The following is a 20061-nucleotide window of genomic DNA, read 5'->3' as shown; positions in this document are numbered from 1 at the left end:
TGGTCAAAAAACAATATAACTTTGCTAAGCAGCTACAGACAAAATAAAGCAATACCACATCAAACGGCTATGGTCAAATAAACCAACAAGCATAGAAGCTAAGAACACAAACCCATCTCATTTAAAAATTCAAGCTTATTTTGAAATTACTGCTGGCAAGCTAAGAAGAGACTAGTGAGGCACTTGTGTTAAGCGTCATAGTGAAGGCTTTACTAAGCTGATGGCTTTGCTAATTAGCTAATGCTAGCTTTTATTCTTGTAGCGTTACTCTGTAGCAGTGATAATAGTGTTAATAGTGGGCACTAGGGCTCCACCTCCATCAAACTTGCAGGAAAAAAGTGTAGACACAGTAAAAGGTAAATGGACTGAATTTATAAAGTGTTTTTCTAGTCATATCGACCACTCAAGGCACTTTAAACTATAGCCGCATTTACTCTTTTGCATTCTCTATCGTTCTTACATGAAACACAGATCAATAGGCTACTTGAGGTTATCTTGCCCAGGGGCACATTTAGCCAAGACAGTAGGAAGCGGGCATCAAACCCACAATTTTCGGATTGTGTGACAACTTGAGCCATAGTCACACCAGTAAACATAAGTCACAAAATAAAAAGTAAATATCAATTCAATTCAATTTTATTTATATAGCGGCAATTCATGAAACATGTCATCTCGAGGTACTTTACAAAGTCAAAATCAATCATATTATACAGATTGGTCAAAAATTTGCTATATAAGGGAATCAGTTGATTGCTTCAAAGTCCCGACAAGCAGCATTCACTCCTGAAGAAGCGTAAAGCTACAGGGAGAGTCGTCTGCATTGTCCATGGCTTTGCAGCAATCCCTCACACTGAGCAAGCATCAGTATTCACATCTGTTCTCTCATAAAATGTGTCTAAATTTATATTTTTCAGCATTCCGATTCCATTGTGTTTGGTGTGTAGGCCTAATTTTTATGTTTCAAAAGCGAGGTTCAGATTAGTGTATATGTATCTTCTTAAACTTTTGGCTTCCATATGACTTCATCCTGGTCTCTAATAGGTTACCTAACGAGTATCCTCAGGGTGCAGCTCTTTGCATCTGTGGCCAATCGGAGCTCCTTCTGTCACTCTTCGCCCAATCAGATTAGGTCATGATTACTGGTGCTTTGATTGACTCCTGACACCTTAGAGACGCAGACGCAAATGTCACTCAAACATGTAAATGTAAACGGAAGAGTCAGACAACAGGATATGAGAGAATGGCGCAGGGGAAGAAACCGATTTCATTAATTTCTAAATTAATATTTATTCTATTTATAATAAATAACTTCACAAGGTTTTTGCTGGAGGAAAAAAGTGGATATATTTTGGTTGGACCGACCAAACTAACAAAATCCACCAGCACTCAAGTTGCGTGGACAGATTTATGTTTCAAGTAGTTTATATTTGAGTTGTAATTCCTGACCTTTGTGCACCCCCCCCCCCCCCCCACCCAACAAATGGGAGCTGCTACATATTTTTTAACTCTAACAGAGATACCCGGATGGACACAATTCTGATCAGTGCTCCACCACATAAAGCCATACAACAGTGAGACAAAATAAATGATCAAATCAATGCAGTCAATACTGCATCATTAAAACCTGGCTTGATCGGGAGCTGTTGTGATTGAATTAGGATATCGCCAACTGAAATACAGTTATTGAGTTTTTTGTGGTTAGCAGTTCATAATTATGTAGTCCTGTTTTTATTTTTATAAAATGTATTAAAAAACTCACATCCTGTTTATAGATTTTGGTATCTTATGGTTCCCAATTAGATGTTTGAGAATATTATTCTACTTAGTGCTTCCAACTCTTTACTCAATATTGTGCAATCTTTCTTTTACTTCACTTTAATGAAACTGATAAAATTTTTTAGACCAGTGCTTTCAAGTCCTTGAGTTCTTGAGTGATTGATTGACAAGCGATATAGGGTCGACTCGCTGCTGTTTATGACCGGATCAGGGGTGATTGGCCGCTTTTTGACCTTCTCAATGTAAATTACGGCTCTAATAAATTTCCGAAGGAGGCAGACCTACTGTGTTCAGATGGCCCTCTTTTCTGACATTGTTTCCATTCTCTCACAGTGATAAAAGACAACCCGCTTTAAACATTAGTAGCCCTAGGATATTGACTACCCGTGTACTTAAGAGAAGGGGCAAATGACAAAGTAGTGGCATGTCTCAAAAATGACTTTGCAAAGTGCCAAGATCAGGCGTCGCCTTTGCTGTGATGACACTTCTCGCAGCGAGTGCAGTTTGACATTGTGCATCCTGCTCTCCGCCAAACATGAGAATGCACAATTTCAAACCTCTTAGGAGGAGTGAGAAGTCCTGATGTTGCATGATGCTGTGCTGAATACCATATGGTGCCGCCAGAGAAGTGTTTGGACAGTAGCGCCACGTAACCATGACTTTGTCCTTCAGTGCCTCTACTACATCATAGCGCAGCTGTAAAAGAGGCATGGTCCATCTGATGCATCTGCTGCTGTGTCTCCTCTGAGGGCTGTGAGACGACTGTGGCTATGCAAGCTTTTATTACTTTTAAACCCTTTTTTTTAACAAATTCGTATGCCAATTTTATTCATTTAATAAAAAAACAAGTTTAATTGTGTTGATTATGAATGTCTTTTTAAATTATATTTGAGCCATCAATCAAATGAATTTCAAAGAGAAAGAAAGCTGTTTTCCCACTTGCCTTTCCGCCAACATCATTCAGCTCTATTATCTTTCCTTCTCTCGCCGTTTGCAATGAATAACCCCGGATGCCAATACGTTTAAATTTAATCAACCTCAATTAAAAGTATGTGGGTGAGCTGTTTTCAGAAAATTGGAAACTTTATTCAAAGGCTGAATAAAAGGCTCCATCGTGGATCTTACTATAAGTTGGGTAGCTATTATGCTTTTGGCTTGATTGCTGCGTTACAAAATTTAAGGAAGAAACAAAACAAAAAAGTCTAATGTTGCTTTATTCATTTATTTTACATTGAATGGCCCTTTCAATCAAGACTTGTTCAGGAGGTTGCTTTAAAAAGAAATTATTTTCTTTAGTACCAATATAGCTTGTCTGCCCTGTTACTAATTAGACATTAGTTGTTGGGCTACATAGGCTTTTGCATCAATTTCCAAATAAGACTCTAAAGGTAATTACTCTTTTAAAACAAATATTTGCTATCTGGATGTCTTTTAAGCTTAAAACGCATACAATGAAGCGCAGAGAGCTTTAAAACAACCTAAAACAATCTAATATTCATGTATGTGTTAATTATTGTATAAAACATAAGTCATGTAAGACAATTGTCCTTATATCCTAAACCAAATGCGGTTTGGCTTTAGGAAATAACACTCCACAGGTTGTCAGCTTGTTCCCGGAGAACAAAACATCAAAGATGGAGGCAGTTGTTTTTGGGGCTGTTTTTTATCCATCTCAAGAATGGTTTTGTGATGGTCACCCAACAGATGCTGCTAACATACCTGCCTTACTTAAACCTCTCTGGATGCATTGAATTGGATCAGATGGGTATTTTCGTTTAAGGCACAGTGCGTTTGGGTGCAGAACACAAAATCTTCGATAAGCTCTAAGAATCTGAAATAAAGTAATATTGTCACTGTCAGAAACTTAAAATATAACCAAATAAAACAACATAAAATAAAGCATATCAATAAAATAGAAGTCTTGATCGATGTCAATAATTATCAAAAGGAATCAAAACATATTTTTTAAGTGCATTTTAGGCTGTTGCTACATGACCTATTTCAAAAGAAAGAACACTGAATTCAAACACAACCCTTTATTCAACCAATGTTTTACCAAAACTGTAAGTTTTACTAAACAAAGAACATTTGCTCTCTGAACTCTTTGAAGGGGGCGGAGCTTGGTGAGGGAGCTTTACTGGGACAGCGTTTGTTATTGGTTGGGAGAATGTAATGACTGTATGTTAACCTACATGTCAGCCCAAAAGGAAGGAAAACTTTTTATTGACCACTTTTATTTTTTTTCTATTGAACCACACGTCTATCTATTGATGTATATTGTTATTGAATTATCGTCCAAATCAAGTAAAATATACTGATTCTGAATTGGTCCACAGGATTTTTTCCTAGTCAGGCTTCACGTCCACTTCAAGAATTCATTAAGAGGAAGTTGGATATTGTAAGCAGAGCAGGCTCCTGTTAATGACTACTATTTATGAAAGAGGCTTTCCTATAAGGCTAGTTTTCATCTTACTCTTTATGCTGGACCTGGAATATGTAGTTCCAAGCAGTGGGGGTTCTAGACCAAATTTAGCAGGGGGGCCATTGTTTTTTCACAGGGGCACAGAACAAATATTGGGGGGGGGGGGGGACTTAACAGGTTAACATTTCATCGTTTAATATATTAAATAAGCCAAAGAGCCAATTGTGGCTCTGGAACTGCAGGTTGCAGACCCCTGATCTTTTTCTCAATACAGCGGGGGCTTAACGTAAAATAGCTTAATTTTTAATTATTGTTATTTTTTTATATTTATTTTTTTAATTATTTTATTATTGGGTAAAAACATAAACAAAAAATACAACTGATCCAAATGACCAGTCAGTCAAGGTATCTTTGTCAGCATTTATCATCCTAAGAAATTTGATATCATGTTTTTAGTACAGGGGCCATAACAGGGGCCAGGAACAGTTCTACAGGGGCATAGGCCCCTATTGGCCCCTGTCTAGAACCGCCCCTGGTTCCAAGTACCTTCCATAACCTCCCACTTTTTTAGCTCTTCTGGCAAACATCCTTTTTTATGTTTAGAACAAATGTCTTTATTAAGGACGTAAAGAAAATCACAAAAACACCAATTTCGGCAAGCTCACTGTACATCAAACGGACCAAAAACATTTACATCTAACAAGATTTTACTCTACAGATAATTATAAAAGACACATTCAAAGAACATTAATGAGGAAACAATCAGAGCTACCTTGTATAGATGCGTTGATCCACTTTCTAGAAATTTACTAACCTTTCTATGTTACTCTCAAACATCCGTGTCGTACTGACCCATAACGGTCAAATCTCTGCGTAACTTTGACAACTGTCAGCATAACGGCCCATTACACTGAAATGTAACAACAATGCAGGTTCATTGTTGTTTTGATTGTTGTTGGTTTTTTTTGGTCGACACCAACTAGGTTTGGGAATTAATCAGTCACCATAACCTTATAGTTTCTCATACAAATGTTTGATATGCATTGTCCCTTTTAATATAAATTAATAAAAAGAAATAACACATCTCAGATTTCCACACCCACATAACGTACACTGCCTTTGTCTTCAACATTGCATAACTTTGTAAGATTGAAGTAACAAATGAATACAAATTTCCCAAAAATTACAACTCGAGACCATCACTATGTTAAAAAACACTTTAAAAAAAATAGTTTTTCCTTGATTTGTTTTCATATGCCTGTTTTCTGTCATCAACCATCTACTTCTCCCTTGCCAGTGTTGCCCACTTCTGCCCACTTGGAGGCATTCATCTAAGCGATCTTTAAGTGCTTTTGTGTGTAAAGGAGTTTGCTGTGAATACTTTATCCCGTCTCAGACCCTGAGCTCACAGCTCTTGTTTGTGCTGTCGTGTACAGTGAGTTTTGTGTGCCTTTTTTAAATCCAATTTTTTTTTGTGCTTGTGTGCACATGAGGGTAAGTAGAGCAGTATTTAGGTAGAAAATCTGTGTAGGGTTGTCTCTGGAGTGCTGATGATGATAATTACTGTAGAGAGAATGTCTCAGGGGAGAGCCGGCCAGCTGCCTGCTTCGCTGCCACTCTGTCATCCACCACTTACTGTTATCTGCCAGGGGAGACATGTAGCACTCAGATAATTCCTCTCCATTCAAGACCTAACCAGTATCATGACTTTCCCATCTAACTCCATTAAACAGATTAGAAAATGGCTAAAAAAAAACAAACAAAACCTGCGATCAGTCTGATAATGGAGGTTTTTCTCCCTACTGTAACGTTACACTCTTGCTGTTGTCTCAACTATTGTAAGATTAGGGTTTTTCTACAATTAAAGAGATGGTTGATCTTGAACTTTTTTTTCTCAACTAGCTTCCAGCGATTATTAATTATTTGTGCAAGAATGCTTTAATTATACGTTTTGTTTTTTTAAACCCATAAAGCACTGACATGCATCTTGGCGGGACTGTGGTTAAATGCCATTGTGTTGGCGTTTCATGTTCCAAGCAATTACTCAACTTTCAGTAAGGGGTTTCATATCAGCATCAAGAATCATGAATGGCTGCAGGCCAATCACTCTGTCTGTCTATACCACTAAATTATTTGCATATACGAGCACACAGCAACAATAACGTAAACTGTTTCCTTTAGTGTACGATCCATGAATTAACCACATTTCTTTACAATAAGAAAAGTAAGCAGTTAGTGCAACCCATTTTAGCTTGTAGTCCCACTGGTGTGCCTTACATTTTACATATATTCTAGTGCAAATGAATGAATAGCCCATTTTCCATCGCAAATCCCAGGATTTAAAGCCCCAGGCTTTGGTTTCCATGGGTAAACCAAAGCCTGGGGCTTTTAAATTTGACGAGTTTCCATTTGCTAGTGGTCATTTATGTAAACAGCTCAATGACGTATGGGGAAGTGAGAAAAACCCCAACACCACTCCGCTCCAGCAGATGGTGGCCAGAAAACAGCGCAGGTCAAACAGACAGGGCAGAGAAGCTGTATCTGTTTCCTGCCACTCATCCAGACTCCGGAGAAACAGGACGGAGAATGCACAACTGGATTTGCTGATGGCGTTAAAATTCCTAACCCCTTTTAAACCGGCCTTACCCTACGCCGCCCACTCAGCTCGTCACCACTGGGGTCCACTCTATATTTTATCTCTCTGCCTGCGCAGGGCTGGGGACTGCAGTGGTGTGGCACGGGGGAGGGACAGAAGTGGAGAGGGTAGACGAGACTGATTTGTTTGCTGACCAGTCTCCTCAGTTTGATCTGTTCGTCTCACAGAGTTAAAACTTAGAGCTTTATAAGTATGTTTGTGCCTCAGCCATGGGGGGAATGATGAGATTTTTTAAAGTACAATAACGCAGACCTTTTATCACAGATACATTTTTTTTATATGTTATGGCATACACACTGCACTAATTCGTCTCTTCTTCCGCTTTCTCTGCTGTTGCGGAAGAAAAGCAGAGCGCCTGTTTTGTTCCACACACACTCTCCTGACAAGTCTGAATGCAAAATCAAAATCGACTCATAACCTTGATAAACTAACAGCGCAGATGAAGTTTGGATGTGTACTTTCTCATTCTAACACTACTTTTTCATATAAATTAAGGGTATAATTTAAATATATAAGTTTGCAAACTCACCATCTTTTTACTGCTCCTTACTACCTTGCAGCACACAGCCCCGGACCTTAAGCAAAGCCCCAGGCTTTTTGAAAAGTCCTACCCTCGGACCAGGACCCTTTTCCTGTGAAAGTAAAGCCCGGGGAAAGTGAATTCCCATATATGTAAATGCAAGATGGACTTTTGAAAGCCCCGGGCTTTTCAAACGCTTTGGGCATTTGAGGTGTAATGGAAAAGGACTTAATGTTTTTTTCTTTCTGTATAACATGGAAAAAGAAAGAATGAGTTAAAGTTTAGGGGTAACTGCCCTGGCCGATGACTGGTATTCATCAAATGTTTTCCAGAATTGCTTCAGTCGGGCTTAATAAACGGTGAAGGACGATAATCATTCTCTGTCTGTGTGTGTTAGATTTGTTGTCATAAAGGACAGTGAAAACCTACTGTTTTACATGAGCAAACACCTCTTAAAAAAGACTAAATAAAATTGAGGAAGTCCTAAAACATAAATCTACCACAGAAAATGTATTGCAGTGGGAAACCCCAACAAGACTCTCACTTCAAAAGGTAATCAAAATTACTGCAAATTACCAAGCTGGGTCGCAAAGGTGGTTGGCTGCTCTGTCAGCTCGATCTTCCTGTATTTGTAGAAAGACAACAGTATTAAATTCTTTTGAATGCTCCCAGTCTGTCTGTGAAAAAAAAAAAAGAAGTGGTATTCTGGCTTTGACTTCCCTCCTTGCTACCTTTTATCGCTGGAAGCCATTATGTTACCGGGTTTACAGCTAAGCCTTCTTCCCCTAGGTGGCTCTCGTTGGCAACCTTAGGCGAGTGTTCAGTTTCTTCCTGTGTCCGTGTCACAATTTTGTTTATGCTTCTTTTTAACCAGTGCAGTAACTGTGTCAAAATCTAGTTTTTTGATTTGTTGTTACTGCTCAGATTGCCATAACCTAGAGCGGCGCTCTAGGTCACATGACTCATTAAGCGACAGATCTGACTCTCTTAAGTTACATCGATGAGTTTTTGAGAATCAGTCGATAAACAGTCGTTGTGCTGTTTATTGACCTTAAAATTTTTTTCATATATCTCAAATGAAGCCATTTGTTGGGTCAAAACGCACACAGTGCTGCTTTAAGTCCCCAGCCTCCACCGTTCTCCTCCACTCGCTGTGCTTACAGCTAAGTCTGTTACTATTTAGCCTGTTGTATGTTGATTAGTTTTATGCTATTTGAAGTTCAGAGAACTTTATACCTGGGTAAAGAAATAGTTTTGAAGATTTGTCATATCGATGCTACAAACAGAGGCATACATCATGTGTTATTATTCTGGGTGCTCTGCTGAGAGTAATCCGACCCTCGGATACATTGCTGGTAGTTTTATTTTGTTCGAGGATAAATTGAGACATAACATCCTGCAAATATGCACAATAAGAGCATTAGGCGGGAATATTTTCTTCACCCTTAACTTCAAAAACACACATTAGTAGGAAAATAAAATGACTTACAGAACTATTCTTTTTCTTATGGTTCTTAAAAACATGAGTAAAGCTAGTGGGTTCTGTATGCGGACTGTAATTTGTCCATGACCTCTTTTAATAAAGAGCAGTTGTCAAATTTGTTAATAGATGCATATGAATATATAGAAACCACACAATTATGTCTGAATTACTTATGAACTGTAAAGTTTGAGGCCAAATTCTGGCTACTTGAGTTAGTTTCCAGCATTCCTTCTTGAAAAAGATCTGTCTTTGGCTTTGGTACATGCAGTGCCCTAGGTTTATTTTCCATTCTCTGGTGTCTTGCCCCAGGTAACTCCCAGTGCCTGAGGGGTCACCTCAAGCCCACCTGACTTCTCCAATAAGCAGTTGTTATTTTAGGATGTCTGCCTCACTTTTTCATCCTCGTTCACCCGTTGTCTTTGGGTGATGGGGGAGCTCTAGCAATAAGGTTTTAGTTTTTATTGTGGAGTTTCAGGTGAGAAAATGTATGGAAGGATATAAGAGGGTTTCTAAATGTTTTGTCCCTGGTCCATTATCAACATGATAAACTTCTAGAGTCAGTCAGTCCAATAATCGTTTTAATATCCATCTGTCTTTCATTTAAATACTTGGTCAGTTATTCTGTTCATCCGTACATCTGTCTGTAGTTTCTGCAGATTCCATATTTAAACCTCGACGGATGTGGGCATATCTAGAATTCATAACACCCTTTTGTATTTAAACACAGCACCTCAGAAATTTGCCTGGCTCGCAGAAAATGTGTCTGAAGTATGAGTATAGGCTTCTGATCTGGACTAGAGTTTAGAAACAATGCAGTGATGTGGTTGCAAACTAGGGGAAATTGTATGAAAAGATGCATTGTCAGATTTTTTTATGTTAAAATAGTTGATGATTTACATCACCCTTTATTAGAGAAATGTTTTACGGAATACACAAAGGGATTCTCATATCCAGAGATAGTTTTCTGTCTCTGTTCTTTACTTGCTTGGCTTAGTTCTGTCATCGAGGACAGAGCCTTGGCGGTTTATTTGAAATAAAAATAATAAAAATGTGCGTTGTCTTTGTAAAAAATATGTGTAAAATAGGGCCGATACAGGTCGAAACACCATGTTTTGGCAATTCTATTTAAGAGCACGAGAAGTGAAAACCTCTGCGCTTGTTTTGGAGATAGATAATTGGTTTATAGTTTTTACAATGAACAGTTCAATGTTTTTGACCTTTTTATAATTTTACCATCAGACCTTGAATGTCGGCTCTTGCTGTGACTCACAGCAGTTAGTATAGGGCTTTCAGCATAGGTCACAAAACTTGTGACTCTCATTCGGCTTTTAAAACCCATTTACTGGGTACTTTGTTTATCAAAATCCAAAGGAAGATTTGTTTTTGCTAAATAGTTAAAAGTCACTATAGTTCAATGTGAAAGCAGCATGTCTGCACTGTTTTGACTGTCAGACATCTGCAAGCAGCTGCACCAAATCGGTCCTTAACCTTTGTTGTCGAGGCTACTCACAGGCTGTGTGTCACAGAAAAGTGCCTTCAGTAAGAATTTTAACGGTATTGCGTCACTTTACCCTGTCCCTGTTACCGGTTATTTCCCTTCTTCGCCATATTGTCCTTTTGCAATTTTGCCATTTTTTTGTGTTCAGAAAAAGTTTGATCTGTTATTAAGTGGGTGTTTCACGACAGGCTTGCATCATTCCATATCCACAATAGAGACGTTTTACATCCGTTCAGAGAACCGGTGATTTTTAGTTTTTTTTGTTAATTTTCTTTCTCGGTCCAGAAACCAATTCAATTTGGTTCTAATGCTGACAAAAGTGTGCTATGACAAAAAACTCTTCTCATATCTTGTGTACTTTCAAATATATGACTGTGGAAGAATTAATTGAAAAATAATTATTGCATGCTGAACGGCCTTAAAAAAGTTTTTTTTGACTATTACTAATCCAATGTCCAAACTATACTGGTTGTTTCTATCTGTATCTGTAGCCTTCACTGCTGTGAACCAAAAGCATAATGGATGTGGATCCTTGCAGCAGAGCTCCCAAAGCAAACATTGGGAGGTTGGGAGTGGGTGTTGTTGGAGAGAAGGCCCTGTGGGTACCTGACAGGAGACAAATTACCCGGCAAAACAGGGAGATCTTGTTCTGCAACTCGGCTTCTTCTGAATATGAATATGTTCCAACCAAGAGGATGGATTGAAATAAATGATGGACAGAAAAAGGATGAATCCTATTTGCTCAGTGACAGGTGCAAGCAGGACCCATTTCCAACAAATTTGTTGATGGATTTTCCTGAATTGTCTTTTTTTGGTTTTAGTTATATTTGCATTTTTCAGTATTTCTCCTGTAGTATTGCAGTTAACCTCCTCGTGACCCTTTGAACCCATCCATGCTGCTTCAGAAGAGCCCTGTCATCAGTATTCACTGTAAAATAGTTCATTGGGGGGGGCTTAAAAGCAGAGATCTACATAAAGATATAATGCAGAAAGTCATAACTGAAGCATGTGACTAGTATATTATAACAGACAAGCATGAAAAGTTGATCTGTAGAATCCCCTGTTGTATTATTTTATGCAAACGATGAGGGCATTGCATATCAGTGCGCACTGTTCTTTTAAAGAATAAGCCATTTTGGCTCTAATGAAGTCTCTTGACAGCCTTCAGGAGTGTTGGAATGGAGAAAGCATGCTAATCCGGTATAGTACTGACAGGACTCTTTTAGCCATGAATTGTTGATTAGTGGTCTGTAGGTTGAACTGGGTAAAAAATATACATTCAGAAATGATGACAGAATAAATGCATACATAATCTGACGTATTTGTCCACAGAGATTGTCATAAATGGCTATTATGATGACCCTGCAGCAAAGGTTTCCTGAATACGTTGAGCTTAATGCTTGAGTTTGAAAGGAAGGTTGAAAAAGAAATCCCACAAAAGTAAAGTTGTTTTATTTCTCAGAACAGCTGCTGTTACTTTGAAGCCCCCTTTCGTGTTACCGCCGTGCCTGTGGCTAGCAAATGGGTTTACCTGATCTGTTGTTTGGGTCTGTGGAGAATTAAAGTGTGACCTGGAAGATCATATATTATCACATATATGGAATATGTGGTTAGTTTTCTAGAAAAAATTAAAGTAAGAGGATGCAAAAGTTACGGCAGCACTTGAGCTTATCTTTGTGAGGGGTGACATGAATGACGGGGACAGCTGCAGCATGCAGTGTGTGTTTGGGAAGTTTATCACAACTGTACTAATTTGCTAATGATTTTAGGTTTTGACTTGTTATATGTGAATTTTTTTAGGAGTTCTGATGCGAAATGTGTAGATGGGCATACTTTGGGAAAATGATGCTTGTATGCATATACAACTATCTGCAGCAATTTACACCTGTTGCAAATTTTAGGAATAGCTAGCTAGTTAGGTTTGGGAATTTCACCCTAAAAATAATATCATGATATATTTAGCACTTACCTCAAAAACCATTATTTATGTATTCATTTATGTATTAATAAAGGGTCCCTAATCCCTAAATTAATGGAGTACATACAACCTGAGCTTCAAAACTCATCAGAGCAATGTTCAGTGAATACTTAAAGGACTGGTATTTTAAACCGGCGCTACGTTTTGTTAGAGAAAGCACTCGATACAGGCTGCCGTTTGAGATATAAAAATAATATAGTACAATGTAGCTGGGAAATTAATTTCTAAGAGTCAGTTTCAGTCAGGAAACAAAGTTAGACATAGCCTAAAAGACATTAGTACAGAGTTGAGAATAAATGCTTTTTTACATTTGTCCAGTATTCATTTCTCTCTCTTATCAAACTGAAAACCATTCTCCTCCTTGTTGTTTAGTAGCTGCCGGTATACACCTTGCTCTTTTTGGTGCCTTGATCTCCAACAGTTTATCAGCCTCAAGCTCTGTAGCAACCAAGCTAACATATCTTCTACCTTTTGTTAGAAGGTCAGCTAAACCGTTGCTTCCAAGTTCGATAGCTACAAGCTGACATTGTCTTTCCCTGAATAAGTTTGTGAAAAAAGTCAGTTCTTTTGACAATTTCACTTATTATCATTGCTCGATCCAAAAGGCCTTTCCTTCGCAAATAAGTCGTTTGTCCATTAATGTAACATGACTGACTGAGCTCTCAGTAGCTCTTGAGAGGTTGTTTAATTTGTTCTGCTGTCGCCATCTGACTGACTTTAACCTGAAACGGACCGCACACTCAGGGGTTTCCAGATTGACAGCGAAGGAAATGACTGGGAAAAACTAAGCTTACAACAAATTAGAAGCCAACAGGTAAAGCTCACAATGGAAATGTATGTTGACATTTGCGATACTTTCATTTTCATCTCTCACATGGGACGCCCACATCCATAAAGATGACTATGCAAGATGCTGAATTATATCCAGTCTTACTTAAATAAGTAAAACATTTTATGGTGCATTGTCTATGCACGTAGGCCATTCTCAAATCTAAGTCTTCCAAAGGGACTGGACCAAAAATGTGTTACAACAGATCCGGTGTAAACAATGTTCAAATGTCAGTGCAAGCACTTGGAAACATTTCTTGTCTGTGACACACGTCGTGTACAACCCACATGAAAAACAAATTTAAGTTCCATTATAATTCAGTTTATTTATTTAGTGTCAGTACACAACACGTTGTCTCAATTCAACCAAATCATACAGACATTATCCACGTCCAATACCTACTCTCCGATTGAGCCAAGTTATCAAACAATGCAGTCAGGTTCAGACTATTATTGGTTAACTTGGCTAAAACAGTTGCTTGAATTGTGTCTTTGATACCGAGCATGCATATAGCGACAGTGGAGAGGAAAAGTCCCGTTGAACAGGAAGAATCTTCCAGCAGAACCAGGTTCGGTGTGAATGGCCATTGCCATGACCGACTGGGGGGTTGGAGAAGAGAAATCTATTATGTATAAATGTATAAAAAATAAAAAAAGCTTGCATAATACATACTTTGCAAGAACAGAGGAATTTGTTCCTTTACGTCAGGCTGCTACAACAAAGTTATTTCCAGCAAGAACACTTCATACTTAGAAAAGAACAGACGCAGAACTCCTTGCAAGTCTTTATTGGTCTCCCTCCGCTGCAGCACATTCACTTCATGTTTTGTTTTTTTGTTTTTTCCCGGGCATGACACAAGACAACAAGGTCCTGCCCAGAATATGTATAGAGAACAAGCTGCAAGAACCCCCAAACCCTGCCTTTCTCTAAATCTGCTATCCTTTGAGGGTGTTTTGCTAAGACTTCTTCAGATAAAGCACGTTTAGAGCTATTCCACAATTGTTACAGTTATCTGTTGAAACCAGTCCTTTGATGATTTGGACGCATACGTAGGATAGTTTTCATGCTTCTAAGTGAAATCCAACTTTACAGAACTCACCTGCATTTATAACGACATCTGCCTTGACAAGGAGCACAATTTCTGTCAAAGTAAACGAATCACAAAGTATGACGCTACCGCCACCGTGTTTCACTGCTGGTATGGTCTTTTGGTGATTGGCAGTATTGGTTTGTTTGCAGGCACTTTATTTATATCCCAGCCCTGTATTTACCTACCAAGAACAATAGTGCTGGTTGAAAAAATAAAGCAATGGGCTGCCTTTTATAGATTGAAATCACACCTTTAAGGTTCACACTCCGCTTTGAAGAACTGTCAGGTCAAGAGCCGGTCACTCTGTACATTATTTTTCCAATATGTATCACACTTGAAAGTGTGAACGCCGGTGCTATTTGGGAACATAAATTTCACACTCTTTCTCTTCCACACACTCTTTGGCCAGCAATGTTTTTTTGTTTTTTTTGTGGTCCTTTCAGGATTTTTGAAAAGTCCAATAAATGGCAACATTTATTAGAGTCTCTCAAACAGTGGAACATATTTAATGGAGCTTAAAACACACATCTTGGGGAAATTATATTGTTTCCCTTCTGTATGTGTAATGTTGTCGTGGGTTGGCTGTTTATACATGGTTTTGTATTTCAAACAGTCATTTTAATGATCGTTTTTTTTTGGATACAAATATGACAAAATAATCATGAATGTATTACTTGTGCCCATGAGGACTGGGTCATCATTATATCTCCACTTGAATGTTCAGCAGATAACATACACTGGCAAACTGCAGTGCTTTTCATCCTTGTGTTCTTATTCTGGCTCCTTATGAATGCTTGAGCTGCAGACTGCTTTAAAAAGGCCCATGGGGACCTTGTTGTTTCCTCTCAATCATATTTTATCCTAAATAAATAAGAAAAACTAGCTCGCTACTGTTAGCACAAACTCCTTTTTCTTTTTTTTTTTTTTTTTAGGTCCCCTGTTGTATGAAGAGTCTTCTCAAATTACAATTTTATTTACCAGCGTGACAACTAAAAACTAATCTGGGAAGACTCTACATAAGGGTTGCCTTTGTTTCCCCTCAATTCATTCTTTATTTTTAATTCATAGCGCAGAAGTTTCCGGCAGTAATTTGTTTTCTTACATGCAAACATGTTCGTTTCAAATTCACTCAGGCAAACATTTTAACTTGAGCTGTCTGTGTCTGAATATTTTAACACAGATTAATATGCATGATAACACAGCTTTGTTACTTTTTTTTTGAAAAATTCATAACTGGTGGCTACAAAGTTTTGTCGTAAAAAGTATTTGTCTCACAGGCTTTTAATAAACAGATCATGTTTAGAAGCTCTAAATTTAAAATCTTTCTCCAAATTGGCTGCCTGGTTGTTTGTGTGCAGAGTCTAGTGGATCTAAGACATTTATATTGTGCTTTCTTTCTGTTTGTAGCGTTTTTCTCGCTGAAATACATTTCTACCTCATTTATATGTACTACTAAAGGTTCTCTAGCTGCATAATGTAGCATTAGCATTTACAAACAGTAAAATGGTAGCACATTTTAATGCGTATGAAACACATTCATATTCTCTGAAGACATCACATTCTTTTGCTTTGATTGAGGTCTTTGTTCTGCTACTATTTATCTGTACATCCTTCTGTTATACATTCCTGTATGCATGTGGGGTTTTTACCCTTCCTATCTTTAGCTTGCTAGTTGACCCATGAATATGGAGGGCCAAAACAAATTGGTGTTTTAGAGCTGGGAAAAGAGCAACCCCATTCCTATTTAAGCTGCTCAAATCAACCCCATACCATGATGCTGCCACCACAGTGTTTCCATTTTTAGTTTGCCCACCTGATCCTAAAGGCTTTGGGCTATAATTACCTGGTTGTTGGAACTGTTAACAATACCAAACAAAACCAGCCCCACACCACAGTGCTGCCACCACCATGTTCGGCGGTGAATGTGGTGTGCCTTTGTTGGTGCACAGTGGTTATTTTGTGGGGGTATACACATTTTATATCCTATGTAAATGCTTGTGTAGGAAGACATAATCTCTGTGTGTGTTTTTTTCTTTTAGTTTTTCAGCTGGTGTTGTATTGGTATTCCTCATAAGTGATAAAGTGTGGTATTATTGGGGTCATTCCCATGCTGACAAACAAAATCCCTCTTTATCTTAAATTTCCAAGCTGAACCATTAAGGATTTGGACCAAAGTTGACTGATATTTGCAGTTGTTCATTATTCCATTCGGTTTGACAAATAAACCAGTTAATGCTGAAGAGCAGCAACCTCAGAGAATGATGCTGCCACCACCATGGTGGTGATCTGTCGTTGATCCGCAGTGTTTTGGGTAGTGTGTATTTTGTACGCCTCTGTTTTGTGCTATATGATTTTTGTTTAGTTATTTTTTGTGCTTGTTTCTAGGTGAGTTTTCTGAAATAATAAAGTTAATTGAGCATATTGTTTTCGGATGCATTTCCTTCTCGATGTTATCCTCTTGTTAGTTTGATGTTTGATGGGCAAGGAAACACAAACACCAAAGCGTCATTTACATGCTGAAGCCTAATTTACATCAAACTAGTTTTACTTTTAATTTAATGGCCGTTTCCTTCCTAATGCCTCTCTGAAGTCGTTTTTTTCTTCTTCTTCTTCTTTGATAGCATTTGCGTGCATGCACCTGTGGCTATTTGTCGACTTGCACTTACACCTGTGCGTTTAGCACAGTGAGCTGGTGCAGAGGGATTTTATCTCTAAAGCAGCCCATGTTTCTCCTTCCCATTAAAAAGCCAATTTCTTTTTAATAGCAGCAACAGCTGGAGCTGACAGGCCCAATGTCTGCCGGTGGAGCAAACAGCTCCTTAGCTGTAATGCATGCGCAGAACATGGTTTGGTGGTGTATAACGCAAAACTCCTCCACAGTGGGAATTTATCTTTAGTCATGTTGTAGGTCCTGGAAAAAAAGAATAATTTTGTATACCATGTTAAGTGTATTTCACTTCCTACTACAACTTATTCCCCCTCACTGCTTTGCTCTTCCTCCCAGTGCACCTGGCTGAATCCCAGGAGATGGCTAAATCTACAAGAGTACCAGAGCAAGAAGCTGATGCAGGACAGCGGCGTGGCGGTCCAACGCTTCTACGTGGCTGACACAGCTTCTGAGGCCCAGGAGGCTGCAAAGAGACTCAGTGAGTAGAGCATGCCCATACAGTACACTGTGTGCACAGTTGTTAAGCAAGTTGTGTTTTTTAAAGATTAATGTTATTGAATTGTTGAACAATCTCAGTCAACCAAAAATGTTGCTAAACCCCAGACCTGATTATTTAAGAAAGTAAATGGGAGGTTTTGGCTTTATTATGTGCGCACAATTATTGGGAAGCTGTTGGTGCGCAGCATTGTTTAACGCTTATTGTAAAATGAATTCAAATGTAATTTGTTTTTTTGTTTTTTTTATCCATAAGGAAGTAATAATGATCAACTCAAAATGTACACATAAACATCATAAAAAAGTCCAATGCAGCCATTCTTCTTTACTGAACAGCCACAAGGCTTCCTTTCATACAGTCTGTCAGGTTCTTGATCTGCTGACAATCTCGCCTGGATGATTGCTGCCTATTTGTCATGCACACCTGGAAAGTGGGCGTGGATCTCCTTTGGCCACATCCTCCCTAATTGCAGAAATGCACGTCACCTGTTATGCTTAAGTCCAATAATGATTGTAAGATCCAAATACTCACTTAACTCATAATAACTTTGCACACAGTCTAAGGAGACAGGAGTTATTTATGTCACAAGAGCACTTTTTCTTAATACTTAATACTAAGCGTGTCATTTAAAGCTCTTCTCCAACCAAAAGAATATAAATGAACTGAAACAAATAAAATGAAATTGTGATGAGTTTGGACAAGAAATGTATGACAAAAAACTATTTTGTATCACATTTTGGGCTAGATGGTAAAAACACTAATTCCTCGCCAAATATGGAAAGTGAAATCATGGGATGAAGAATCTTCGGATTTTAGCGCAGTGAGCTGTATTTAGTGGTTGTGATTCTTTCCATCACCATCTGTAAGAAAAAAAAGATTCTAAATTAAATCCATCTAAATTAAAAGATTTAATTTAGTTTGCTTGCTTGTTTTCTTTAGTTGGAAATATGCCAAAACATTGTGTTTTTCTCAGAACAGCAAAGCGCAGTGTGAACAGAAAAGATTAGTGCCCGTATTCACAAAGATTCTCAGTCTCTCAGAGAGCTTCTATCTTAGCCTAAACATTCCTGCCTAGGAGTTTTAGCCTAAAAGTGATTCAGATAGTTGCAGAGAGTGACTCTGAGTAAGCAAATGACAGAAATGTTTATCTTGGTGAGGAGATGTGATTGACCCCATTGCTAGGTGTGACGCTGTCTTTCAAGTGCTTTGATTGGTTGATAGCACAAGAAAACAAAACCAACATAAATATGCTCCTAGTGCAAAGGAGAGAAATTAACCGACCAGACTGGACAAAAAAATTATGAAATTTAGCAAAATTGATTGTCGCACAGCATTAAAATGTTTAAACGCACTTTATTTACACCCACATCATAGTTTTAATTTGCTTATTTATTTTTCCTCACCAGTAATTTTACTACTTTATCTATTTGATACTAATGCCCACTCACCTGTCAGCATTTTACAGTAATTGCCTGCTTGTATAAAGCGATCGTATTTGGAAAAAACGGCCAACCATAAAATGGAGGAAAAAAGGTGGAAAAAACCGAACTGGACTGCAGTGCAGCCCAGACCACAGCTCTGGAAGAGAATAGAGCAGTGTTAAAAAGTAAATTGGTCCTTGGATCACGGCGCAAATACACAGACTTTAAACATGTTGGACCAGATCAATGCATTGTTTTCTCTGTGCATCTTGATGCTTTTATGCACCAAAAGTGAGGAGATGGAATCACACAAGCAAAGGCAAAATGATTATTTAGGGTACTGACATTATCATGCAATGCAAAAAAAAAAAAAAAATACGTTATCACCTCTTTTATATAATTTGTACATTTCTCCACTTTTTATTCATGATTATTCAATATTTCTTCCCATTATTTATTTATCCTCAATATAATTACGTTACCAGAGCCGCGCCTTAAAGCCGTCGGGCCACTGAAACTAATTAATTTCCCTCTATGGGGATGGTAAAGTTTATCTTATCTGCATATCAATGATTGTATGATTGTTAAAGACGTTGATGTACTCATTTACTCCACTGTTTAGGTGGAGGATCAGACAATCAGCTCTCTGTTTCCACCATCTTCTCTGCTTAAGACACTCTTAGCTCGCTAAAAGTCCTCCCAACTACTCCAAACATTTTGTCACCTTAGGAGCTGTATGCTTTGTGAATAACTTTTGTCTTACCGAGGTAAGATAAAGGTTCTAAGATTTTTCCTAAAATGATGTCACTAAGAGCTACTTTTAGTCTTAGGAATCTTTGTGAATGCGGGCACAGATCAGTATCTGTCACGTCTCCCGATACTGAAGCAGCTCACCTCTGTTTCCAACATTTCTGTACATTTGTAGCTCAGGGATGCCTCACAGATCTATGTCAAGCAGACAAACATGCTACAACTCCTCTTACAGGCGTTAATAATCCTTCATGTTGCCCCTAAATAACAGAAATTAAGGGATGGCAAATAGAGTGATAGTGAGCTGCTTTATTAGGGAGAAAAGCTGTGCTCTTAACTGGCTGGCTAACAGCTAGTGTAGTGCGTTAGTTTGCAGTCACTGCATCCAGCCCTATTCTAAGGGACGGCGAAGGGCAATAATTTCTCTCAGCTCCTCCCTGTTAGATTTGATTTAGAGTTTAAGAGCATGCTGTT

At 38.3% G+C, this 20061-nt stretch overlaps 1 protein-coding gene across 1 annotated transcript in view; it reads left to right on the top strand.

Annotated features, from left to right (window-relative positions):
- The first annotated feature begins 17260 nt into the window (after positions 1 to 17260).
- LOC105926036 (succinate-CoA ligase GDP-forming subunit beta) overlaps positions 17261 to 20061 on the top strand; it is a 102063-nt gene continuing 99262 nt past the window's right edge. Inside the window, exon 1 of the mRNA XM_021316225.2 lies at positions 17261 to 17398. Within this exon, the coding sequence (XP_021171900.2) occupies positions 17317 to 17398 (82 nt within the window). The 5' untranslated portion in view covers positions 17261 to 17316. The remainder of the gene's footprint in view (positions 17399 to 20061) is intronic.

Source organism: Fundulus heteroclitus, chromosome 20 (genome assembly GCF_011125445.2).
Source record: "Fundulus heteroclitus isolate FHET01 chromosome 20, MU-UCD_Fhet_4.1, whole genome shotgun sequence".
Classification (NCBI taxonomy): Eukaryota; Metazoa; Chordata; class Actinopteri; order Cyprinodontiformes; family Fundulidae; genus Fundulus; species Fundulus heteroclitus.
Note: the sequence above shows the minus strand (reverse complement) of the source record. Positions and strands in the feature narration are given on the sequence as shown.